The sequence below is a fragment of the Mustela lutreola genome, chromosome 2, assembly GCF_030435805.1.
Source record: "Mustela lutreola isolate mMusLut2 chromosome 2, mMusLut2.pri, whole genome shotgun sequence".
Taxonomy (NCBI): domain Eukaryota; kingdom Metazoa; phylum Chordata; class Mammalia; order Carnivora; family Mustelidae; genus Mustela; species Mustela lutreola.
In genome coordinates this window covers 184,484,095-184,511,516 of record NC_081291.1, presented here as the reverse complement: position 1 = coordinate 184,511,516, position 27,422 = coordinate 184,484,095, and the positions used below count along the sequence as shown (strand labels likewise).

The following is a 27,422-nucleotide window of genomic DNA, read 5'->3' as shown; positions in this document are numbered from 1 at the left end:
TCTCTCCTAGGAATGCCAGAATCACCTCCGCAGATATGGAAATGTGAATCTGGAACTGGTGACTCGAATCATTAGAGATGGTGGCCCATGGGAAGATCCAGTGTTGCAAGCTGTTCTTAAAGCCCAGCCAGCATCTCAGGAGATAGGTACTTCAGGAGACTCAAAATCCAAACCAACATTTGTGAGAAGCAAGCGCAACTTATTTCTAATTAGAGCAGTAATAGTGATTTTTCTTTATCTTCTAATACTGAATAAGAGTAATGTATTTTCACATGAAGTGTGTTTAAATTGTTACACTAACCTGGCCCAAGAATGACTTTTGACACCAGACTAGGTACATTTATTTCCAGTAGTTTCCCGTTTATTCTAATGGGAATTCAGAGTGTTAACACTTTTACTATCCAGATGTTACTTATAGTTTGTTTTTGCCACTTGTTATATTTTAAAAATCTATTTAAGTAGGAACAAACACCCTTAAAAAATCACCCTGCTTAATTAAGCACATGGAATCTCCCTTATACAGGAAACTCTGTGAGGGCTGGAACTCCACCAGTTTTTATCACCACTACTGCATATCCTCTACCCAGCCCAGAGTAGGTGGGACAGAGTAGGTGCTCAATATAAATATTTGTTAACTGAATGAATGACCACATGATGAATGCATTAAATGAATGCGTGACTATTTGAATGAATAAGTAAATTTCAATTCCAAACACTCTGGAGCAGTATTTCCCAAACTTCATCCATTAATTGAAGTTCCCCTTAATGCCCTGCATACTTCTTTGACATCACCTCCTCTTCAACCTAGATCCGCAGTATTTCCTGTGGGCCAAAATTTCCTTTGAGACAATAGGCTCTGTCAATTACTTCCAGTTTATTCTTTTTAAAAATGTTTGCCATATTATTCCTGAGCCCCAGAACATTTTGGTCACCAAATTTAGAATGTAAACTCAGCAGTAGTATAAGCAAAAATGTATGGAGAACATTTGAAGGCATGGAGAGCCCATGAAGTGCAATTATAAGATGGCCAGAGGGAAAAGACAAGACTTCCTAGCCTTGGAACCATTCAGACCTTGGTCTGGACCTTATTCCACATCACATTTTATGCTAAGCAGGTTAGGATCTTTCCATTTGTCTCAGGTTGGGGGGGTGGGGGAGAAGGGGCTATGCTTGTGCAGCTTAAGAGCAAGCCAACCCCAGATACAAATGTGGAGGACTGTGACAGATATGGGAGAAGATGAAGAAAGAGAGAAGACCAGAAATAGTGCAAAGTGGTGGGTAAGGAGGCTACGGTAGATATGATACTGGTTTAGTGGTAAATACCCAGGGGATACAAAGGAGACTGGAACTTGATGGGAGGGTTTCAGAAAGGAATAAAAAACTGAGGAGGGAAGAAGTTGGAACTGAAGAGAAAGAGTTGGACCACTGAGGAAAAGTATTGAGTCCATATAGGAAAGGCAAGGGTGACAGACTGAGGAAAACTATGAGGAGACTGGGAAATGTGGCCAGAGCAGACAGGAGCGAGACAGAGTTTCAAAAGGAGTGAGAACAGAGGAGAGGTTGTTTGGACTTTTAGGGTAGCTTTGAGGTTTCTCTGACAGAGCTGGAACATTTCTGTTGTTGGTTGGTATAAGGGCTTTTGGCATCTGTCTCTCTCTAGTCCTTATGTACATACTTCCATACTTTGTACATACCTTATGTACATACTTTCATACTTCCACTAACATACTTCACTTTGGGAAAAGCTGCTCTAGAGTCTGATAAATATGGATGACTCTCCTCTAGTTGGTGACTTTAGGGTAAAGACCAGTCTGAAATTTATCTTTGCATTAATTAGACAAATCACTGTCTGCTTATATCATATACAGTAAACAGAACTGCAAGGCAAATGTTGAAGCCCAAATAAAACATTACTCATAGGCATTTTAGGAGCTACTGATTAAACATCACGACTAATAAAAATACTTTGGATTTGAAATATGGATCCCTGTTCTACCCCTTATTCTTTGTCCTTGGGCAAGTCATTTGACCTCTCTGAGACTCAGTTTTGTGATCTGTTAAAGAAGTACTATGATATGATACCTGTCATAGGTTGTTGTTAGGTCTAAATAAACTTAGTTTATAGATTATAGATAAAAGGTGTTTATAGATTTTTAAATTGTGTAAAAAAAAAGTATTAGTAATTATTCTTAGTGACACATGAGCATATATTAATAAGCAGTTCTATTTGGCACTACTGTCGAGTTAATTTTTTGTTAAAAAGTAATAAAATATATTACATTTTCATTAATTCAAATTACTGTTCTCTGTAATTAATCTAAATCAATGTGGTTTTAATGATAGGAGTCAGCCTTTTAATCTTACAGTAGTGAAAATATTAGGCAGTAAAAAAAAATTAAGTACATAATAGACTTGAAATTCCAGATCCGATGTTATCTGAAACATTTTAACATATTAGTGAACTGAAAAAAGAATATTTCATTTTATTTTCTTTTTAATTTTTTTTTTTCACTTTTTAGACCGAAAAGAAATTAATAGTTCTTAAGCACTGTTTTGGTGTTCCTCTTCTTTCTGTTTTTCCAATTATATAACTGAGTATTCTTGTCACAAATAAACTCCTACTAAGGAATATGCTATTTAATTAAATAACTACTTACTACTTAGATACCACATGTTAGTGGTAAAGTTTCAGACAACCTTGAGAATCTCAAGAGTAATAAGTCTCTGTTTTCTTTTTAATATAGTGAACAAATATTTAAGTTCTGAAAATCCACTGTTCTTTGAACTACGTGCCAGATACCTAATTGCTTGTGAACGCATACCTGAAGCAATGGCTCTTATTAAATCTTGTATAAATCACCCAGAAATCAGCAAAGATTTGTACTTCCATCAAGCGCTCTTCACATGTCTGTTTATGTCACCTGTAGAAGATCAGCTATTCCGGGAGGTAATGTTTGAGATTATGTTTGCCTATTACTATTTTAACCTTATCAAAAATAAGAAAAGTAGCCCTTTCTTGTTAAATTCCTTTTGCAGTAACACCAGAGATTGTAAGATTATGTTATCTAGATGTGTTCTCATTGGCACCATTCTTTAAGCTCCTGTTGAATTAGATAATTTGATATTAACAAATGATGCAATTAACAAAACATTCATCAGTGCTTATTATTCATGGTGAGCTTCTTGTGATAGATAAGAGGTTAAATAAAAATCGAGGATTTTTAATAAAAATTTGTTAATCTTGTTTTTTTTTCAGCACTTTTAAAAATAATTTTTATGAAGTATTTTGCCTTTTAAATACTAAGAAATTAAATGCTCCTGTCTGTATTTTGTTTATTTTTTAAAGATGAAAGAATTAATCTTTTCCTAATAATAGAACTTATTTATCTACAAGCTGTGGACATTAATGAGATTTAAAAAATGAGATAAAATAGTCATAAAATTGTAGGTTCTATATAATGAAACTATGAAAATATTTCTGTGTAATTCATCATTGTCTTTGTAGAAGAAAACCAGAAATTTAATTTTTTTCCTGAATATTAACTCTACACATTTAATGCAATTAGCTTTTTAGATATTTTTAATGATATGAACTGCTTTTTCTTTTCTTTTTATAGCATTTATTAAAAACTGATTGTAAAAGTGGGATTGATATCATCTGTAACACTGAAAAAGAAGGCAAGACTATGTTAGCCTTGCAACTCTGTGAATCCTTTCTTATTCCACAACTCCAGAATGGAGATATGTACTGTATCTGGTAAGTGTTCCCAATATGGAAGCTGAGATGGGGAACAGAAGGAGAATGGTTAGCCGAGTCTTGACTTTGTCTTTCAAAAAGTTAGGTGAAAATGTAAAGTCACTTTTTAAAAATTTATTGTGTGAGAAACAACAGTTTGTTGTAAGACCTAAAAAAGACAATGACCATGTACCAGTAATTGACACTGTAAATGTTTAAAGTATGTATTATAATGAAAGAATTGTATTTTAAATTATATGTGGAGTGTTAGTTTTTTAGGACTTTTTTTTTTTTTAGAACTGTTTTAGGTTCACAGCAAGATTGAGGGGGGAGTACTGACATTTCTCATTACATCCCCATCCCCATCCATGCAGTTCCCCCATTATCAGCATTACTCAAAAACCGTTACTCACCAGAAAAATATTTTATTTTTTTTTTAAATCAGGGATGAACCTACAGTGGTATATCATAACCACCCAAAGTCCATAGTTTATCTTAGAGTTCACCATTCCTGTTATATAATCTATGGGTTTGGATAAATGTCTAATGAAATATATCATTTTAATATACAGAGTATTTTCATTATCCCCAAATCCTCTGTGCTTGACCTATTCATTTCTTACCTTCCTTCCCCTCCCTCACCTCTGGAAACCACTGATCTTTTTACTATTGTCATTGTTTTGCCTTTTCCCCAGTATCATATAGTTGGAATTATATAGTATATAGCCTTTACAGATTGGCTTTTTTCATTTAGTAATATGCATTTAAGGTTCTACCATGTCTTTTAATAGCTTGATAGCTAATTTCTTTTTAGCCCTGAATAATATTCCATTATGTGGATGTGCCACAGTTTATGCATACATTCAGCTACTGAAGGACATATTGGTTGCTTCCGAGTTTTGGCAACTACAAAGAAATAAAGCAGCTATAAATATCCTTGTGCAGGTTTTTGTGTGGACATAAGTTTTCAGATCCTTCGGGTAAATACCAAGGAGCATGATTACTGAAATGTGTGATAAAAACAGGTTTAGTTTTGTAAGAAAAAGCCTAACTTGTCTTCCAAAGTGGCTGTACTGTTTTGTGTTCCCACCAGCAATGTATGAGAACTGTCAGTGTTCCAGAATTTGGCCATTCTGATAGGTGTATAGTGGCATCCTGTTTTAATCTGTATTTCCCTGATGATATATGATATGGAGCATCTTTTCATGTGCTTGTTTTTTATTACCTATATATCTTCTTTGGTGAGGTGTTAAGTTTTTTGGCCCATTTTAAATCAAATTATTAATAAGTTTTCTTTTTGCTGAGTTCTGAAAGGTCTTTTTCTCTATTATGGATAGTAGCCCTTTATCAGATATGTCTTTTACAAACATTTTCTCCCAATCTGTGGTCTGTTTTTATTTCTCTTTTTAATTTTTGAACAAAGTCTAGCAGATCAATTATTTCCTTAGTGGATCATGACTGTGATGTTTTAAAAAAGCATCACCATACCCAGGGTCATCTAGGTGTTCTCTTACATTATCTTCTAGGAGTTTGATAGTTTCGCATTTTATTTTTAGGTCTGTGACCCATTTTGACTTAATCTTTGTGAAAGGTATAAAGTGTGTTTCTAGATTCATTTTTTTTTTTGTATGTAGATGTCCAGTTCCAGCACCATTTGTTGATGAGACTGTCGTCAACTTCCATTGTATTGCCTTTGCTCATTTATCAAAGATCGGTTGACTGTATTTATGTGGGCCTATTTCTGGGCTCTCTGTTCTGTTCTCTTGATATATTAGTCTTTTCTTTCACCAATACAACATTGTCTTTATTATGTTTGGCTTTTTTTAAAAAAAAAAGTGGGTATCATCAGTCCTTCTACTTTGTTCTTCAATATTCTACTGGTTATTCTGGTTTTTTTTTTACCTCATTATAAACCTTAGAATCTGTTTGTTGATACCCACAAAATAACCTCGTGGGATTTTGATTGGGTTTGCACTGAATTTGTAGATAAGTTGGAACTGATATGACAACACTGTTTCCTATCCAGGGAAACATGGAATAGCTATCCATTTATTTAGTTCTTTGATTTCACTTACTAGTTTTATAGTTTTCATCTGAGATGACCTGAGCCAAAATCAAGAGTGGGACCTTACTCAGTCACCTAGGCATCCCAGCTATGGGCATTTTTTGATCAGTACTTTTGAATTTTAAATTCTGAAATACATATTTTTCATTAACCTTCTCTTTAATAGGTAATATTAGTAAATTTTAATTAGAAAATTTTAATAGAGTACAAAGCCTTTATTATATATTGTCTATATCTAAAGTTTATTTTTCTGAAGAGAGAAATTCCAGTACTAATGTCATTGAAGATAAGAAATTTAAGAAATAAAATAAACTGCTGGTTTATTTAAATTGTTTAACCTGGTGGTTACAGCTTGTTAAGTTAAAGTTATAGATTGGTTTGAGAGTGATTGGTAGTGATAAAAAATACCCAGAATAGTGAGTCAAGAGATATTTGGGCTTTAAAAGGATACCATACTCCTAAAAACATCAATTTCTATCTTTCAGGAATCAGTCAAATTTAAATACATTTTGCATTTTATGCTTCAGTCTAGTTTATTTCTTACAATAGTTTTTGAAAACTATCACCATAACAAGTTTACTTCACAGACCGAGTTAGGTAGTGAACCACAGTCACCAAGCACCATAAACAAGACATTTCATTTACCAGTGCTTGTTTATATATCTTCCCTCTACTCTCCTGGTAGCCACACTCTCTACCTCAAGAAAATTAGTCATTTTCATAACTAGTGCCCAGACAACCAGGGCACTGGTAGTCATATGTTAGCACTCTTTGACCCCATCCATTGCTCCTCAACCCACCATTTACACAATTATAAATAGGTACATGCACTAAGCAACCTTAAGGAATTTAAAATCTGTCATTCTAGTATCAAGTAGCTCTTTAAAAACTTTAGTAAACATAAAGTCACACAGAGGGCTTGTTATTTAAAGCAGGTTGTCTTGCCTACTCTCAGAGCTTTTAATTGCATGGTTCTGGGTAAGGAACTGTACGTTTTTATCTTCCTCTTTGACATTTTAATTATTATGTGTAGTGGTGTGGACCTCCTTGGGTTCGTCTTGTTTCAAACTCTGTGCCTCCTGAACCTGGATGTTGTCAGCTATTATTTCTTCATGTAAGTTCTCTGCCCCTTTCTCTCCTCCTTCTGGGACTCCTAAAATGTAAATGTTTGCTGGGTGTTATCTAAGACATCCCTTATCCTTGTTTTTCAAAACTCTTTTTTCTTTTTGCTATTCAGCTTGGGTGCTTTCTATCCAGACTGCTGCTCTGTTCTGCATTCACTAATCTGTTGATTTCTTCCGATGTAGTTTACACTTCAGTTTTTATACTTTCTAAGACTGATTGGTTCTTCTTTTATATTTTCTATTTTTTTGATGAAATTCTCACTGAGTTCATCCACTCCTCTCTCCATTCTGGTGAGCAGATTTATACCATTACTTTGAACTCTTTATCAGCCGGGATCACTTATCTGTTTCATTTAGTTCTTTTTCTGAGGTTTTTTTTTTTTTTTTTTTCCCCTTGTTCTTTCATTTGGAGCATATTCCTCTGTCTCCTCATTTGCTTGACATTCTGTTTTTGTTTCTATGAATTAAGTGGAACAGCTGCTTCTACACTTGAAGGAATGATCTTGTGTCTGGTCATCTCTTATATAGATTGTGTGTGCCTGGTGTCTTTGACTAGCTAGCTAGAGCTGTGGCTGGCCCCGTGTACTGGGGCCATGCTAGTGGGAAGTGCGGAGCTGAAGTGGCTATAGACTGGGGTGATACTGGGGTTCTCTGCACAGAAGGTACACTGGCAGAACAGCTGAAGCTGAAGTGGGTGCAGGGTAGTCCCAGGGCTCTCCTGTATTGAGGGTGACAGTAGATGGTAAAGTCGGTACAAGCTGGGGTGTCCTGGGATACTCTGTGTAGGGGGTTGCCCTCCTGGGGCATCTGGAGCAAAAGCGGGTTCTACAGTGCCCTGGGATGCTGTGCTCCAGGGGTGCCTTGGCAAGTTGTCTGGAGCTGTAGTGGTACAGGCTGGAGTATTTCATGGTGCTTTGTGCCTGTGTTACCTTGTCAGGTAGTCTGGAGCTATAGTGAACACCGACAACAGGTGTCCTGGTGGGCACTACATGGAGCTGCCAGTGGGACAGTTGGGGCTGGTGTGTGTAGAGGTGGTAGAGGGCCTGGACCATGTTCCTATCCATGCTGTCAAGGTGCTTGGGGAATGTAAACTGTGGTGCTTGACAGCCCCACTGACCTAGAGAGAGTGTTCCAGCCATCTCCTGACATTTGGCAGAGTTCTAGGGATAGATCCCTTATATTCTTCTTACCCTTTTAAACTGCAGCTCTGTGTGTGTGTGTGTGTGTGTGTGCGCACACGCGTGTGCATGTGCACGCACGTAAATGAATCTGTTCACAGACCCTCAGTACTACTCCCCACTGCAGTGCACAGGGTTGGGAGTGGTAGTTCCCTTTGTTAAGTGTCTCTATTTTTCTTGCTATTCTCTATGTGGTTTCCCTATCTTTTGTTGTGCAGAAGTTGTCGAGTCACTCCTTGGTTCTTCAAGAGGAATTGCTCTGTAAGTGGGTATAGATTTGGTATGTCCCTGGAGAAGCTGAGTTCAGGGTCTCCCTCCGTCGCCATCTTGGACCTAAATTCTTAAATATTTAAAACAGTAGCTTGAAGATGGATTTAAATGATAAACTCACTTAATATTCTTTATAGATTAAAATCTTCAGACTCAGAAATACGGAGTCTAGAAACTAGTGGGCTTATCTTCTAGGGGAGTATATTTTTAATTGATCATGCAAATTAGTATTAAAAAGTTTACCATATAAAGTAGAATTCCAGATAGAGGGGATCAGGAGACAGCGGTAGGACATATAATTTGAAATAGTTTTTGAAGTCTTACTCTTCCTTTCCTTTCCTTTCCTTCCTATCTATTAGAAAAGGGGAGGTAGGAGGGGGAACGGGAAGAGAATCTCAAACAGGCCCCACACCAACCCATGGTTCAGCCTCACAACCCTGAGATCATGACCTGGGCCAAAATGAAGAGTCAGGGCGTTTAATCAACTGAACCACCCCAGGCACCCCTAAAGTATTATTATTTCTTGATATGTAGTTAGAAACAGAATATAGTCATGACTATTATAGTAGATCTTTTCCTATGGGGAAAGGAGGAACGGAATGTTCTGGCTCTGGCTATATTAAGCTACTTAAATGGGATATCTTTAGCCTTTTCATTTTAAAAAACTCATAAGTAAATTGGAATCTCAAGTATATAAAACAAACAGAAAGACCAAGAAGATACTCTGTTTTCTTCTCTTGGCTAACCATTTTACTCTGTAAAAACAGAAGAGTACCTATCTTTCCTGCCTCTGGCACTCTTTAAGAATAGAGCTGGGTATGCAACTCCCAGCTGCCTACCTGTTCCTTTTTCCTTCCTTCGGAGTAGGCAGAGTTCTGATTCCCAGCTCTCTTATTTCTTCTGCTTCTCCTCTATATTTCTGAATTACTTGGGTCCTTTTTTGATGCTTCTTAAAATTGATTTCTTACCATAATTGAAGAGCAGGATTCTTTCCAGCCTATAAGGTCTGTGTGGTCTATTTCATTTTGGCCTTTCCTACAAACCAGCTTAACCTCATCTCCCGTCTCTGTGGACAGAACCTGATCCACAGTTCAGTTTTGCTCTATATGAAGCCAGTGGAGCAAGCTACCAACCCCATTTCTCTCACCACAGCTGACAGCAACTACTAGTAATAGTAACAGCAGCTACTCATATATACTGAGTGCTTTCTATAGTCTATACTTTGTATATGCATTCCTTCTTTATTCCAGTAATCTTATGGAGTAGATACTATTATGTCCAAGCCATACAACTAGTAAATAATGAAGCCAGGATTCATACCCAGACAGCCTGACTCACAGCCTCTTCTATTAAATACTACTTACTACACACAGATCAATATATATATAAAAGCATCTATGTTTTAAGAGTGACTGGAGATACTGATATACCCTGCATTCTCTGCAACTTGTCGATGATTTTATTAGTAGTTAGCTACCTGGGAAATGTGTTTGAACACTATATAGGTGCTGTGTTTTCTATAGGACCCTCTGTTTGAAAAGAAAATGTAAGCTTCATAAACAGTGTTTGCTTATAAACAAAGAAGACTATCACTGGTTTTCAGGATGTTAATTTTCCTTCAGAATCCACTGTATAAGTAAAACCTGAGAACCCTTTGTAAATTCAGTCAAAATGGAGCTTCATAACCATATCCTGAGATACCTGCTTTGCTTGCTAGAAAGCTAAAATCCATATTGGTAGCCCTTTCCTGTAAATTTACTAGGATCTTGAGATTACATTTTATTCACCAAGTTTCATCTGAATTAATAGAAACAAAGGGAAATAACATCTCCCTTTTCAAAAAAGAAAACTAATAATAATATTGTATTCTAAAGATGTCTGTTAGGAGTCTCCAACTTATTTTTTGGAGTAAGTTGGAGAATAAATACATACATTTCTAATATGTTAAATATCCATCTGTGCAAAATTGAATGCAATGGAATACTCTCCCATAACTTCCAACTATCGTTTTTTTATTTTTTCTCTTTAAATCTGTTGCAGAGATACGGCATGTCTTTTTTTTTTTTTTTTTTTTTTTTTTTAAGATTTTATTTATTTGACAGAGATCACAAGTAGGCAGAGAGGCAGGCAGGGGTGGGGGGAAGCAGGCTCCCTGCTGAGCAGAGAGCCCAATGCGGGGCTCGTTCCCAGGACCCTGAGATCATGACCTGAGCCGAAGGCAGAGGCTTAACCCACTGAGCCACCCATGCACCCATGGTATGTCTTCTTAAACAGTTAATGTGCTTGCCTTCTACCTCTTCCCTTTTCTCATAAAATACCTCTTATTTAGAGTGTCCACCATCATCTCATTCTATGTCTACAATTTCCCTTAATACAGTTCTTTAAGAGACTCCCTCTAAATGCTCTTAGCATTTAGGAATACTTTTTTTGTTGTTGTTGTTACCAGTTTCTTAACTACCAAATATTTATTGCATAAATCTCACAGCCTGGTACTACTAAGACTATAAAAATTAGGAAAGAATATAGGAAATTAGTGATTTATTAAACATATATACTAGACATTTAGACATTTTATCTAGGTGTTTTCACTTACCTCTCTCAGTTCTTTTTATGTATAAGAAAACTGTGGATAAAAGAGATAAAAGCCACATAGGTAGTAACAAAATGGAGTTGGGATATATACTAGTCAGTTTGCAAGTGAGAGCATCCTGTGTCTAATTAGTTTAGGGAAAGGGTATAGTGCATGGAAAAAATACTGAGGTATGACCAAAAAAGGGGGGGCCGGAATATAGTAGATCCCTAAATATAACTGCTACCAGGGACACTGATTTTTCTTCTCTCCGACTGAGTACATTCCAGGGACTCTGGCCTAACTGGGGTCAGTTTCCTACCCCTGACTTAGTATCTTAAGGATGGTGAGGAGGTTCATATAGGAAACATGGCTACTGGAATTCCAACCTTGTTTAGTAGGACTGCTTCCAGAGAAAGGTGGCTCACTGAGAACTGGGTAGTATCACACTGGTTAGTATACAATGTCCTCTTAAGAACTCTTTTATTCCCAGTCTTATGTTCTTGCCACTACTTCCCCTATATAATGTGTTACTGAACTTTACAATGTAGTAATAGTTGGGGGAATAGGACCTACAAAATAGCAATGAGGAACTATAAGAAAGGTATGAGATCAATAAGAGAGATAAGATCTGTTCTGAAGTACTTAACCACTTCAGTTTGGGGTATTCATGAAGGCATTCCTGAAGAAGTTACATGATCAGGACTTTGAAAGATAAGCTCATCTTAGAAATGAGGTACTTTCCAAGTACAGTAAACTACCATAAACAAAATGAGAATAAACAGAGCACATTAACTAATTAACCTTGAAGAGTGCACAGGATTAAAATCGTATCCTTCTGACCCCAAAACCTGTTTTTGTTGCTGTTAATAGTACGTGACATATGGAATACACTGAATGAAATCTTTTGAAAGTCCATTTATCAACCTCTGCAGAAGTCTGTGAGATTAGAGAAGCTAAGGTAGTAGCACTGAGAGAGCGTGGTATGGTTGTGGGCAAAAATATAATTGAAATACATAGGCTGTGGGAAATAGATAGATTAGAACCAAACAGGTTTGAGTAAGGTTCCGTGTCATTGACTGACCTAGGAAAAGATAATCTGTTTTGCGGGAGTATTATTTGTTCTTGGTGGATTCTGGTGATACAAAGCAATTTAAATTGAAATACCCAGGCATGTAAATAGGGAGAGAAGCCAGAGCTAGACATTTGAGAGCAAGGTGTGAAAACTGGTGAGATTTTATGTATGCAAAAAAAGTGGGGTTGTGGACTGAAACTCGAGAACACCCACATTGCTAGAAGGAAATGGAAGTAGAATTTTGGTTTTGTCTTCTACGTTGCTTGCTATCATTTTCACTTTTGTGCTTTCTGTATTGTCTAAGTAGACAATGTGCACCTTCATGATAGTAGTTAAGCTGTCCTTACTTAGATTTAATAGCTATATGTGTTGGGCTCAAAGTATACTACTCAGTAAATCACTTAAAAAAATTCATCGGTTATTTTAATACTCTTTAGAATATGATGCTTTATGTCACTTGATACATTTTAAAGAGTTATAATTTACTAGCGTATGATATCTAAATATATCAGTTATATCTTACGAATTCCTTTGTCCCAAACTCCTGCCTTGTCTATATAATAGTGGCCATATTTTAGAAAAGAATCTATCTGTGAAATACTATAAACATAAAATTTCAGAGTCCAACCTATAATATTTTACAATTTAACCTATAGTACTTTGGGTATCTTCACAAATTGAAAATGAAAAATAATGAACATTTCTTTGCAGAAAGTGTACAAAATTGATCTCTGAATTTACAAGTAGGTATTAAAGACCAAAGTTTATTTTTTTAAAGTAGTATCATTAATATTGGTACACAGGGATTAGAATTTATCATGTACTAGAGGTGCAGGTTTGTCAGCATATGAGGAGGATTCATTCCTTACCACTGTGTTACAGTTTCTGATCTCTGTTTTCTTCTAGATTCTTCTAGTCCCACCCAGGCAGCAGAAGTAGCTTGGAGATTAACATAATACCCATTTACACCCACTTTGTATACACTCCAGCCAGGGTACTTAATAGAACTAGCAAAAGATCGCTAATACCTATATTTGAATAAACTGTGTTTTTGATATTTCTCTTTTTTTCTCATTTACAGGGAGTTGATTTTCATATGGAGTAAACTTCAGCTTAAGTCTAATCCTTCAAAACAAGTTTTTGTAGATCAATGCTACCAGCTTTTAAGAACAGCAACTAATGTGAGAGTCATATTTCCTTTCATGAAAATCATTAAAGATGAGGTAAATAGGATATATTTATCCCTTAATTTTAAATGAATTTTAAATGACGGTTCACCAAATCTTGAATCTTTTATGATAAAATTTATTTGAAGGGAAGGAGGATTTTAAGGCTACATTCTCCATGTATTAGGTCTTTCCTTTCCCCCAACCTCAAACTTCCAACATGGTACTAAGGGTATACATAAGTAAAAATAACTGAAAAAAAGACAGAAAAACTGCCAGTTTGGTGTTACTTAAAATTTAATATGGGAACAGCTGCTTCCATAAGAAGCTGTTCCCTCTTTTCTTAAATAAGTTTATCACTTTTAAAACTATTCTAAGTCCTGTTTGCAAACTCTTATTTGCAAATGAATTTTGTATAACCATAGGTAATACCTGCTCACTTTCACAGAAAAATACAGTTCATAGTTTTAAGTTTGGTGTTCAGATAAAAAGGAACAGTGAATTTTGAGGCATTTCTGAAACCTGACACATTTTCAGAGTATTTGTTTAAAGTAATTGTGAAATCCATTACCTGTTTTTAAAAATAATCCTGAAGTAAGTTCTTCATGGTTCACTTAAAAGTGGGTACAGTTGTACATAAGATTCTTACATAAACATGAAATGGGATCCTGCAGATCTTTTAACTTTTTCCCCTCAAATATTAACAGAACTTTGAATACAAAGATGAGAAAGATAAAGCTACCATACACTTTAGGTAGCTCCATTTAGCTGAATCTCTGTGTGGGTTACTTTTAAATATATAAGAGGCACCCATTAAATAATATATTTAAAATTTTTTAATCTAATTATGCATTTATCACATTATCATGTCACTCATTAGGTGTATGACCATGTAGTGATTATATCCCTCTGATATAAAGTTAGCAGCATTGTATTCAAAGTTTTATACATTTCCTATTTACTAACTGGATTCATAGCTTCATTATTAAATAGTAGAATGTCATTCAAATGCATTGTCAAAGTTAACCTCTATCCCCCTCAAAAAGGGGAAAACAAAAGTATGCTATAGAATCCTTTTCAACATTTGAAGTGCACCAGAATCACCTGTAAAACTTAAAAAAAAAAAAAAAAGTATCATACGTAATTTTTACATAGGATTCTGATTTGCACCACAAGTTGTAAGATTGTTATAAAAAGTTCATAACATAGGTGAAGTTCATAGTTACCATAAAGTTTTCTTTTTTTCATGTCTAGTCAACCTGAGAATATAAGAGGAAAAATTCAAAGATGAAATAAATATTGAAATGTACTTAGCTATACTAAAAACATCTCTACTCATGGAATAAATCATTTGTGTGCTCCAGTACTGCGTAAAGAGTCACAAACAATGACGTGTGAGTTCAGAAGAATGAGACATTACAGATGGCATATCTGAAAAGGCTTCACAGAGGAAGATCCTTTAAGTTGGGTTTTGAATGACAGAGAAGGGTAATACTAACATGTAGAGGATTTTGTAGTTTACAGAGCATTTTTGCTTCTTTGTATTACTTGTTTTTCTCACAACTCTCCATCAGCATTAATGTGGGGAGCTGTGTGGGAGATGAGGCTACTCAGACTGGAGGAAGGTGTGGAGTGGCGAATGGTTGGTAGAAATCCTTAAGGGGCTTGCATGTTGCACTGAAAATGAGAACTTAACTCTATAAATATACTGGAATTGTTGAAGGATTTCAGGTAAGGAAGTAGTCTGTTGTTGTTTGTGATCTTAAAATTTTAGACTTGGGCAACTGGGTACATGATAATTCATGAGTTAAGACAGAAGATATAGATAGAACTTAGAAGATAAGGAGTTTTGTTTTGAAGCAGACCAGAATTCCCTATATCTGGAAAATCTAGATGGAAATATCTGATTGTAATAGATAATCAGAAATAAGAAATCTGAATTCAGAAGAGGATTCCAAGGTGAAATGATGGATTTATAGGAGGAAGCCAAAGTCAGTATAACAGATCTGATCCCATTTACATTTGCATACTTTATTCAGAGGTCACTATAAGCCAGCTTCTATGCTAATGATAGGAGAATATAAAAAAAATGAGATACTATTCCTGTGGTTTAAGAATTCAAAGTCGGGGTAGGGGTATACACAGTTACAAAACAATTATGTATGTGCTTTTTATAAATAAGTATTTGCTTTTTATAAACAATATTCTTAGTGGAAAGACTAGGGTATGTTTAACTCTGTGGGACCAGAATGAATGGGGAGAAAAACTTTCAAGAGTAAAACTGATTCTCAAAGAATGAACAGGAAATAGATAGGAATTTACTAGCTAGATAAAGTGGGATTATGATGTGCAAAATTAAGGTCTGCTTATAGAACTGAAGTAATTAAGTAGGGTTAGACAGCATGTAAGGGACGATGAAGACATGAGGCTGGTGGCAGGGTAGTGTTCCTCCCTGTCATCTATATTATACCAAATGCAGGCAGTTCACACACACACTTTTAAAAGTCATACTATTATTGTCTTTTTCTATTCACAGAAGTATTTATGTCATTCCAAATCTATTTATCATTTGAGTTGGCAATAAATTCAAGTGTAGTTATCTTTGAGTCATCAGTACAAGTTTCAAAGCTTGAATAATTTTCAGATCATTTTCAAGTAGGTTCATTATTCTGATTTTTATTAGATTTTTAAAGATTGTAATTGCCCTGTTCATGTGGGCCATGCTTTTCCTCTTATGTGGATAAATAATAATATTTAATAAGTAATATTTTTATTTTTTATTTATTTATTTTTTTAAAGATTTTATTTATTTATTTGACAGACAGAGATCACAAGTAGGCAGAGAGGCAGGCAGAGAGAGAGAGGGAAGCAGGCTTCCTGCGGAGCAGGGAGCCCGATGTGGGGCTCGATCCCAGGACCCTGAGATCATGACCCGAGCCGAAGGCAGCAGCCCAAACCACTGAGCCACCCAGGCGCCCCGTAATAAGTAATATTTTTAATGCAGACTTACAAGTTTCTGTAAGCAGTTATTTAAAAAATATAGTTCTTTTTAACATTGACAAAGTTAAAATTGATGAATGGTTTAAATACATTTAATTCAGCCTTCTGCCTCAAAATATGAGATGGGTACCTAAAATAAATGGGGCTGGATCTGTTATGAGGCATTTTGTATAATGGTTAGTAAGAATTGTCAAATTTGAAAATTAAATAAATTGGAAGCTAAAATGCTGTCTCTTTCAGATTATTCTCAAGTTTAAAAAGAAAGATTTTACTTAAATATTAAAAATTGCACATTTGTAATACAGTGTTTATTCAGTTTTCATTTCAGAGTTGTATTTTTTTTTTTAAGATTTTATTTATTTATCAGAGAGAGGAGGAGAGAGCGAGCACAGGCAGAGGGAGAAGCAGGCTCCCTACTGAGCAAGGAGCCCGATGTGGGACTCGATCCCAGGACGCTGGGATCATGACCTGAGCCGAAGGCAGCTGCTTAACCAACTGAGCCACCCAGGCGTCCCTCAGAGTTGTATTTTATTTTATTTTTTTAAAAGATTTTATGTATTTATTTGTCAGAGAGAGAGAGAGAGCACAAGCAGGGGGAGCTGCTGGCAGAGGGAGAAGCAGGCTACCTGCTGAGCAAGGAGCCCAAAGTGGGACTCTTCCCAGGACCTTCAAAAGGAGTAACCTGAGCTGAAGGCAGACACTTAATGGACTGAGCCACCCAGATGTCCTAGAGAGTTGTATTTTAAAAGGATAAAAGTATAATAGCTTTTTTTTTTACAAAGGTACTTAGTAATATTTTTCCTTTTCTAGGTTGAAGAAGATGGCCTACAGATCTGTGTGGAAATATGCGGTTGTGCTCTACAACTAGATCTTCATGATGATCCCAAAACTAAATGTTTAATTTATAAAACAATTGCACATTTTTTGCCAAATGATTTGGAGATCCTCAGGATTTGTGCACTCTCAATATTTTTTCTTGAGCGCTCCTTGGAAGCTTATCATACTGTTGAAGAGCTTTACAAACGTCCAGATGAGGAATATAATGAAGGCACAAGTAGTGTTCAAAATCGTGTTCGTTTTGAATTGCTTCCAATTTTGAAAAAGGGATTGTTTTTTGATCCCGAATTCTGGAACTTTGTAATGATTAAGAAAAACTGTGTAGCATTATTGAGTGATAAATCAGCAGTTAGATTTCTAAATGAAAGTACACTGGAAAACTCCATAGGTAATCTAAAGAAGGCAGTGGAACAGCAAGGTTTAGATGAAGGGCTGGACTTTCTTACAGACCAGAGCACTGGAGAGCTTGATCCTGATGATATACCTAGAGTGCAACCTAAGGGTCACATTAATACGAAGAAAAATCTTATGGCTCTTAATGTTTCCAAAGTAGATCACAATGTCCCAAGGCATCGGTGTATGTTATGTAACAAAGAATTTCTAGGTGGTCACATTGTAAGACATGCCCAGGCTCATCAGAAAAAGGGCAGTTTTTCTTGTGTAATATGTGGTAGGAAATTTAGAAACAGAGGACTTATGCAGAAGCATTTAAAGAATCATGTTAAAAAAATACAAAGACAGCAAATTGCTGCAGCCCAACAAGAGGATCAGGAAATCCCTGCTTTGGAAGAAGTAAATTGTTCAGATACTTTCATTTCATTTGAAAATGGGAATTCTGGTAGTAAAGATTTGGAAATAGAGACAATTACTGCTTCCAGTGATGGAAACAAAGAAGTCATTCCTGCACATGTGGCTGAGTTCATTGAAATTCCCGTAAGTGTCTCGGAAGAGGTTATTGAAAACATGATTGAGAATGGAAGTCCTGAGACTTCTTTAAATAACGTTTCAGAGCCTTTGCCTGTATGTGAGGATGACTGTGAGGAGGAAGAAGATGAAGAAGGTGATTATGAAGATGACGATTATGACCTGAATCAAGAAACTTCAGTACTCCATAAAATCAATGGAACTGTGTGCCATCCAAAAGACATATATGCTACAGATCAAGAAGGAAACTTTAAGTGCCCTGCTCTTGGTTGTGTCAGGATATTTAAAAGAATTGGCTTTCTAAATAAACACGCAAGGACTGTACATCCAACGGATTTAAATGTGCGGCAAACAGTAATGAAGTGGAGCAAAGGGAAATGCAAATTCTGTCAGAGGCAATTTGAAGATTCTCAACATTTTATCGATCACCTTAATCGACACAGCTATCCAAATGTGTATTTTTGTTTGCATTTTAATTGCAATGAGTCGTTTAAGTTGCCGGTCCAGCTTGCTCAGCACACAAAAAGTCATAGGATATTTCAAGCTCAGTGTAGTTTTCCAGAATGCCATGAGCTTTTTGAAGATCTTCCTCTCCTATATGAACATGAGGCTCAGCACTATTTAAGTAAAACACCAGAATCATCTGCACAACCAAGTGAAACAATTCTTTGGGATGTTCTTACAGACTCAAATCCTAATCATCAGGAAAAAGACTCATCTAGTAATGAGAAACAAACTGTTAGTCTGCCAGTTTCTACTAGCAAATCAAGGAAAGATTCCACAGAACCAAAGACATGTACAGAAAGTATGGAAAAGAAAACAGATGGTTTAGTTCAGAATGGAAATGAACATTCTGATGACACTGTTTCTGATATAAGCTTGACAGACCAAAAGATGCCTGACAGAGAGCCAAATTCTGAAAATAATTGTAGTATTAGTGATTTAGTCAATGGACACAGTGGAATAGAGCAGACACCTTTAGTTTCGTCAGTTCCTGCTTTGAAAATGGATACAAATAGAATCAGGACAGAAAACGGTTCCATTTTACCCAGTGTCGTACCACAGGAACATAGTACCCCGCCAGTATCTCAGGCACCTTCCAAAACAAATCTGACGAGTGAACACACTTCATATGGCTTAATTTTAACAAAGCCGTATGTCAGACCACTGCCTCCCAGTTACCTTGATGAACGGTACCTTAGTATGCCAAAACGCAGAAAATTTCTGACTGATAGAGTAGATGCCTGTTCTGATCAAGATAATGTTTGTAAAAAATCCGTGAAAAGATTAAGATGTGGCAAATGCCTGACCACCTACTGTAATGCAGAAGCACTTGAGGCTCACCTTGCACAAAAGAAATGTCAGACACTCTTTGGATTTGATTCAGATGATGAAAGTAAGTCTTCTATCTTCTCAATAGATCTATCTGTAGAAATAGAAAATGCCATAGATCTTTATGAGGTTAAGAAGTTAACATTTGTATTGCACAGATGATAAAGCACCACCCCATACATTATTTCTTTTAATTCATACAGACGCTTGTTAGGTGATGTTACTAATCTGTTTTATAGATCAGGCAACTGACATTTCACAAGTTAAGTAATTTGCATAGGTATAGTCTATGAACTTGTGGATGTCAGAACTTGAACACAGTTTTTCATACTTCTTGATCATACGCATTCACTGTGTCTAAGGCACTTCTTCAATCCTAGTTTCATGTGATAAAAGTTTTAGAAACAGAGTAATTGTGATGGACATCTTTTCATTTGCATGCCAGAATATAAACCAAGTGAAGTTGAGCTGCTTTACAGAAACATATGTGAAAAAGAACCAGAAAATAATTGAAAGACAAAACTGAGCAAAACAAGATCTTGCCTTTCTACTAATATCAGTATTTTTTGAATAAGAGCATAAAGAGAAATCTGACTTAGAATTCCAGTTAAACTATAAAATTTGAATTAACAGACATGTTCTGTTTTACAGGTGCCTGATAAAAATGTTTCAGAAAGATCTGTCGATCAAGCAGTAGTGTGAAAAAAGCACTGCAAGAAATTGCATCATCATTTTGCTATTTTCCTGATGGCCTTAATTTTCAAGCGGTCTTGGATTACTAAAGATAAAGACAAAAGCACATTTTCTAGAATGAACTCAGAGAGGAGATGTGCTGGTTTAGACTCCAAAAGGGTTATTACAAAACTCCCAAAGTACCAGTTATCCAGAAAACCACATTTTTTAAAAAAAGTTGATGACTATTATTGCAGCATGTTCGGTTTCACTTATATGAGAAACGTGTTCAGGCAACTAGTCAGAAAGAAATACCAGCTATGGCCTTACAGAAAGGGAAAAGTTAATCCATTATTAAAAAAGAAGGGGGGAGGGGTTGGTTTACAATAAACAACTTAAAAGTATTCTACAAATGAGATTTGTTTTCTTGTCATACATAATCAGATTATGTCCTCCCTTTTCAAACATGGTTTAAAGAACTCTTGCTATTTGGTTTATTATAATTTAGAAAATGATACATGAAAATAAAACTTGATTCACCGCCATGCTATCCATGGAAGATTGTAACTTATTTCCAAGTTGGTTGATCAGACAGAACAGAGTTCAATGAATGTTATGCCAGCATTGAAAATTAAAAAAAAAAAACAAAAGAAACAAAACACTTTGCTAATAAACTCTTAATAGAACCTTCCACTTTCCATTTTTGTAATACCAGTGAATTGTTTTTAAAGGCAGCACTGTCAGTTAAATAGAAAAAGTACCATCAGTAACTTTGGGGAGAGCTGGGAGGAATCTAAGACCATAAAGGCTATCTAATTGAAGGAAAACACTGAATTGCAAATAACTCAATGTGAATAATGGTATAAGCACACTGGGATATTTCTATTTGTATATAGAGTAGTGTTACTAGGACATTGCTTGATGATTCATAGTAAGGTCCTTTTAGACATTAATGTGAGTTATCTAAGTACAGTCCTATCAAAATAACTGGCTGTAAAAAAAAAAAATATGTCAGCTAAAATCAGGTCAAGAATTCATTGGTTTTATTCAGTTAGGAGAGTTAATTCTAAAATAAGCCATACTACTCATGCTTTCTTAATTTATTAGTGATGAATTTGGTCCGAATAGTAATTTTTACATATAAAAGGAAATATTTACACAAAAATTTGCACAGCAGGAACACAGTTAAGATATATTAATGCTTTTATTTTCCTTGATGACCAGTAATTTTCCTAAGGAAGATTTTAACTTACTAGGCAATGAATTGTTAAAACACAAAACGTTTTTTAAAATACCCACTCAGATGTGTTCCATTTGTACATTCTCTAGAAGACGAAGCTTAAAAAGACCCTTCTTTTACCTGTTAGTGTGTTAATCTATAGCAGGGATAAAATGAATAAAAATGCAAAGGCAGATTCTTAAAAAATGGAGCTACTAATGCACCATGGTCAACAACATATTCCAGTTTTTCCAACTCATATATTTTTGTTCAAAGCATATAATCTTATTGGATTCTACTATTACAAATTTTTGGATATTAAACTTCTTGAATGAAGTCACTAAGGAAGGGGATATTTTTTTCCAACACAGCATCCCGACTTTATTAAATTGGGATTTCCAGGTCGTGAAAGATCTCAAAAAAAAAAAAGCCCAATTTTATTATTTATTCATTCACTACTATGCAATTGATAGTCACGAGTCCATTTCAATCAAATTAAGGTTTTTGTTCTGTTTGTGTAGCCTACATTAGGCTGTGGAATTTACATTTAAACAACAGATAAGTAAATACAACTCAATCAGATTTTTTAATCCTTTAGGGTCAGTTCAAAGGAAGAGGAAAAAAACAAAACAAAACAAAACACTTTCTGTACTTCCTGATCCTGAAAATGCAATACTTGAGTTTTATTCCAGTTCAGTATAAAATTCATCATGTAATAAAGAGTCTGTTTGGAAACTAGTTCATTTGGACCATGAAGTTTTTTTGAAATATAATTTCTGCTTTGTACATTTTCCAGAAGTTTAAAATTTACAACTTAATATTTTATCACATTTTTTAACTTTTTATTTTTTATAAGTTGTATCTGTTGACAAATCCATGCTGCAAATTAGTTTCATTCATTCTGGAGTTCATACCAAGATATTTTAAACATATTTCACTTGTTAATCTTTTCTTTGAGTATTTAGTTCTACTTTGGTGTTGCTAAGGGAAAACTGTTTCTGAAACACTTAGATCAAATCGGTTTATACATAATTAAATCAAGGAATGTTTTACAAAAATCTATTTGGCCAAGCTGTTCTAAATCTCTTTATATACTTCTCAAATAATTGCTATTGAAAGTATGTGTACATTTCATTATTTATGTCTTATAAAGCATAAACTTAAATCATTTTGCTTTTGTGGGGTGCATAAACTTCCAACAGTTCTAATTTGGGATTCAGAAGAAAAGCTTTCTTATTCCTCAGATTCTTCTCTTTTACTTTCTATTCCTTCTGTTTTGAGGATATGCTTATCTTACATGGACCAAGTTTCAATCCTTATTTTTTTTAATAAAAATTTCCTTCAAATCATTAACTATAAACTTCTGCTGTTTCAGTAAGGTCAACAAAAAAGCAAATGTGAATTTTTGCTGCTCAGATATTACAGAAAAGCGGGATCTTCGTGGACAAGGACACTGGTACTTTGGGCTTTAGCCATATTCATTTTTTAAAACCATCGATTATATAATGAGTAGGTAACTTAAAACACTGAACTTGTGATTCTTTTTAAATCACACTTGAAGGTTCAGCCGTACTCCTTTCATGTTTGGTTTAAACTGTTGTATGGATGAAAAAACCTAAAAGGGATGATAGTGTTTATCTTTTAATTTATTTGGTACTGTAAAAACACCTTTTCAGAATGCCTAAATGCTGCATATGCATTTTGGAATTGTTAATATGTGAAAGATATTACAGATTCAGCAAGAAAGGAAATTTGTGCTTCCTTGTTGAACATTAAATTATTTTACTTTGCATTTTATAAGAGTACAAATTAAAACTGAGCCATTGAACTGCAATAATACAACAATAGCGTCTCATTTCAAGAAATTTTTTGTACTGTACATAGACTTGTTCAATAAAACATTGTCCTTGTTGGTAATGAAGTGTTCAGTTTTATGTAGCATACTGCTTCAAAAGAAATTAGGCTTAAGGTATGCAGTAAATAAGAAAATTTCTATTATGTCCCATAAGAATAAATTATTTCAGTTCATACTACCATACTCAGATGATTTTCAAAAACATTTTTAAAATAGAAACATCAAGAAGCTTACATAAAACATTTTAGACATTATTTTAACTAATGTCCACATGCAGGAATTAAAAGTTGACAATGCTGGTTATTAACGTTTTTGGGTACCCTCTGCAAACTTAGTAGGTACCTAAATATCAGAACTCTCTAAGTGAAAGATAGTGCACGGATTTATCTGTGTTGGTAAATCAAAGATGAAGTGCATCTGGTGGAACTCAAAACAGAGAAGTCATTTTGAAACAAGGAGTGAATATTGATGAAAATGACTTTCTAAAAACATTTCAGTGGGAAAATGTGTAAACCAATTAATCTGTACTTTAAAGTGAGATCTTGGGCATTGAGGGCTCCTATTTTTTTGGTTGAGAAACAGGAAAACCCCCTACAACCTTTGCTATAACTTGAAACTAGAAAAAAGTGAGGGCTTAAGTAGAAAAAGACTGGATAGGATTTGTTTGATAGGATGATAGCAATGCAAATGAAAGGATGGTGCTAGTCCAGTGATTTGCACGTATTGCAAACATGCTTTGAAAAACACTGCAAAAGTTACTGAAGCATTCTAGAGCTGAGATCTGAAATTCTCAGTCTATGCTTTTGGTCATACGATTTTAGACTATTATATGTATTGAGGTATTTAGATAAAGGTATTGGCATTAATCTAGACTTTTTATTTTTCTTTTCTGAGATATGAGGAATTCTGGAAAGTAATCGAATACTACTATGTATGCTTCCAAGATAAACGAGGTTGCTTTTCAGAGCTTAATATAAATTCCATACCAGTTTCAAGAATCAACTAATAAAAGGTCAGAAGTTTGGGCTCTATATGAAGATGTCAAATGGAGCAGCAATCCAATACTATATGGAATTAAAGTGGGAGAGCTTAATGCCTTATTTATGAGTGCTACACACTGGAGAAGAAATGTCTCCTGTTTTACTAAGTTATTACATAATAGCTAATTTATTTATGCTACCCCTAGTTGTTAAAAGACACGAACACTGTGTTTTAAAACCAAGGGTCAAGGGGCGCCTGGGTGGCTCAGTGGGTTAAGCCACTTCCTTCGGCTCAGGTCATGATCTCAGGGTCCTGGGATCAAGTCCCACATCGGGCTCTCTGCTCGGCAGGGAGCCTGCTTCCTCCTCTCTCTCTGCCTGCCTCTCTGCCTGCTTGTGATCTCTGTCTGTCAAATAAATAAATAAAATCTTTAAAAAAAAAAATAAAAATAAAAATAAAACCAAGGGTCAAAAACAAGTAACTTGACTGAAGTAACACAGGAGAGATGGGATTGAAAAATCAGATGTGGGGGCACCTGGGTGGCTCAGTGGGTAAAGGCCTCTGCTTTCGGCTCAGGTCATGATCCCAGGGTCCTGGGATAGAGCCCCACATCAGGCTCTCTGCTCAGCGGGGAGCCTGCTCCCCGCCCCCCCCGCCTGTCTCTCTGCCTACTTGTAATCTCTCTCTGTCAAATAAATAAATAAAATCTTGAAAAAGAAAAAAAAAAAAAAATCAGATGTGTCCTCCTAAAACCATAATGCCATGAAGTTTTCATTCTGCCATGCAGTTTTTCCTGCAAATACAGAGCATGAGTGGCTGGCTCTAATACATCCAAACAGAGAGTGTCAGACTTGCCCAAGGATCAGTGATTTCAGAGACAAAGGATGAAGTCTTAGGTGGCTGATGTTTCATTTTCTTCTATTAGCAGTGATTGTTAAAGTGTGGTCCCCAGAGCAGCAAAATAAACATCACCCAAGAACTTGTTAGAAATGCTAACTTGGGTTGGAGGAGGCGCCTGGATGGTTCACAGTTAAGTGTCTGCCTTTGGCTCAGGGTATGATCCTAGGGTCCTGGGGTGGAGCCTCCAGTTCTTGGGCTCCCTGCTCAAAGAGGAGTCTGCTTTCTCCCTCTCCCTCTGCCCTTCCCTCAGCCCCATGATCTCTCTCTTGCTTGCTCTCTCTCAAGTAAATAAAAGCAAGAGGCAAGTTTAAGGAACAAATAGCAAGGGGCCCATTGTGGCTAGTCTGGAGTAAGAGACCAAGAGAATAATAGAAAATGAAGACAGGAGGTAAAAAAGCGAAAGTCTTCACAATGGCCTGCAAGGGCTTAGATGTGCAATGTTTTTTTAAACCCAGTTATTTCACTTAATTTGCTAGCTTTACGGAAGAGGTGCTAGGTGCTATTGGCATCTAGTGGGTAGAGGCAAGGGATGCTGTCAAACATCCTGCAATACATATAGCCCCCAAACAAGGAATTATCCTGCCCAAAATGTTAATAGTGCCTCCCCTGAGAAACCCTGCTCTAGATCAATCTTGACGGCAACACTAACCTCACTGCCGCCGCCTCGAGCAGGCTGCTCTGGTCTCCTTCCTGCATGTCAAGCACTCTGCTGCTTCCTTGGAACCTCTACTGTTGTTTGTTCCTACAACACTCTTCTGTGCTTCACTCACTTTCATCAGGTCTTTCTTCCAATATTATTTAGAGGAGAAGTCTTTTCTTGACAGTCTGTGTAAAAATAGCAACATCGACTCCATCCCCCTGCTTCTGATTTATTTTTCTTCATAGCCTTTCCTGGCACAGTATATAGTTTCTTATATGTTTATTGTCTGTGTACTCTCACTAAACTGACAGCTCCAAAGAAACTTATTTGTTCCCAACACAGCAATGTCTGGCAAATAGGTGCTCAATAAATACTCCCCCCACCTTTGTAAATGAAAGAATGAATGAAAGAAAGGTTGGGTATACCTTCCACATAGTCCACACCAGCATGATGAGCACTTGCCATCTCTGTACTTGCAGCACTCTCAAAGCGTTCTTGAAAGGAGGTTCTATGTCATTTCTCTGAATCTTCAATACCTAGCATAGTAGGTACTCATTAATACTTCATGGAAAATGCAGAATTTTAATCTGTTGAGCAAATGAGACCCCAAATAACATCCACTGGCAAATTAGTAATAACCATGCTTTGAATGTCTACGCTACATTTACAGTTTATTTTATAGCTCATATTTAGCTGTGGTATTTTTTAAAAAAGTTAAATTTGCTCACCTGTATCTGAAGATATGTACATTTTAACTAGAAAATGGCAATACCCTAATTAAATGTTAGCAAATCTGAAACATGTCGAAAATGTGGAGGAGGCTGGAGGCAAGTGACGTGTTTAAGTCTGATTCCTTCATCGATCTCGGTCGAGCAGAGCATGACTTTTCCATTGGTGAATACGAGTTGCTGCCACACTAACAGTAGCAGCTAACATGCACCAAGTTTTTCCAGGTGCCAGGCACTATGACCCGCACCGCCATCCCCTCTCCATAACCCTATGAGGTAGCTAACTCTACCAAGTCCATTTTGAGATTGGAAACTGAGGGACAAAAAGGCTAAGAGGCATGTCCACGACCACTGTTAGTGAATGGCAGAGTTAAACCCTGGTATTTGGGCTTCCGGAGTCCCCAACCCTGAATTGCTCATGATAAAACATCGTCTAAAACCTAGGCCGCCAACTCGAATGCAAGCAACAGCCGATCCTAAATTAAGAAATGAAAGCAAGGGGCGCCTGGGTGGCTCAGTGGGTTAAGCCTCTGCCTTTGGCTCAGGACATGATCCCAGGGTCCTGGGATGGAGCCCCGCATCGGGCTCTCTGCTCAGCGGGGAACCTGCTTCCCTCTCTCTCTGCTTGTGACCTCTCTGTCAAATAAATAAAATCTTAAAAAAAAAAAAAAAGAAATTAAGAAGGCAGGGTATAGGTGACTTTTTTAAAAAAAACTTGTCATAGTCTAATGCTAAGCAAAACCAAATTATTTGAACACTGTACTACGTAATTTAAGAATACCAAACTACAGGTGCACCCAAGTTCGAACTGGCCGCAGAGGACGTTCAAGCGCTCCCGGGAGTCAGGCCCACGGGCGGGGAACAGGCGCCTCCATTGGCCGGCCCCGCGGCATCGCGGGAGCTCGCCGTGCGCAGCGACCGCCACCCGCTCTCCTCGCACCTGCATCTGCGCAGCCCTCCCAGGCGCGTTGTGGGAGGCCGGACTCTCGAGGGTTCGGGGGTTCACTTTCCGGAACCAGGTCCCTTGTGGGAGATCGCTGTTCTCGTTGCAAACGCAGTACTTTCCAAAAGTGAGATCGGTTGGATTCCCCTCCGTCCTGTCCAGCCCGGAACGACAAGCCGGAGCACCGCGTTTCCTGATTGACCTTGTT

General features: G+C 36.4%; 1 protein-coding gene and 1 long non-coding RNA gene across 3 annotated transcripts in view; one reads left to right on the top strand and one right to left on the bottom strand.

The window, feature by feature from the left end:
• The window catches only part of ZNF654 (zinc finger protein 654), an 80,497-nt gene extending 57,413 nt beyond the window's left edge, over positions 1 to 23,084 (top strand). The window contains exons 4-9 of one of the 2 annotated variants that reach the window (XM_059164424.1): positions 11 to 146; positions 2,745 to 2,947; positions 3,618 to 3,757; positions 13,099 to 13,240; positions 16,994 to 19,340; positions 19,928 to 23,084. In XM_059164424.1, coding sequence (XP_059020407.1) covers positions 11 to 146; positions 2,745 to 2,947; positions 3,618 to 3,757; positions 13,099 to 13,240; positions 16,994 to 19,340; positions 19,928 to 19,935 — 2,976 coding nt within the window. In that variant the 3' untranslated portion in view covers positions 19,936 to 23,084. The remainder of the gene's footprint in view (positions 1 to 10; positions 147 to 2,744; positions 2,948 to 3,617; positions 3,758 to 13,098; positions 13,241 to 16,993; positions 19,341 to 19,927) is intronic. The other variant, XM_059164425.1, reaches the window with a different exon arrangement.
• On the bottom strand, positions 13,237 to 27,350 carry LOC131825237 (uncharacterized). The gene is made up of 4 exons (XR_009351163.1): positions 27,212 to 27,350; positions 25,969 to 26,079; positions 19,289 to 19,370; positions 13,237 to 14,442 (listed from the first exon to the last, which is right to left on the bottom strand). It is a non-coding gene; the product is annotated as an uncharacterized LOC131825237 (long non-coding RNA).
• Positions 27,351 to 27,422: the final 72 nt, after the last annotated feature.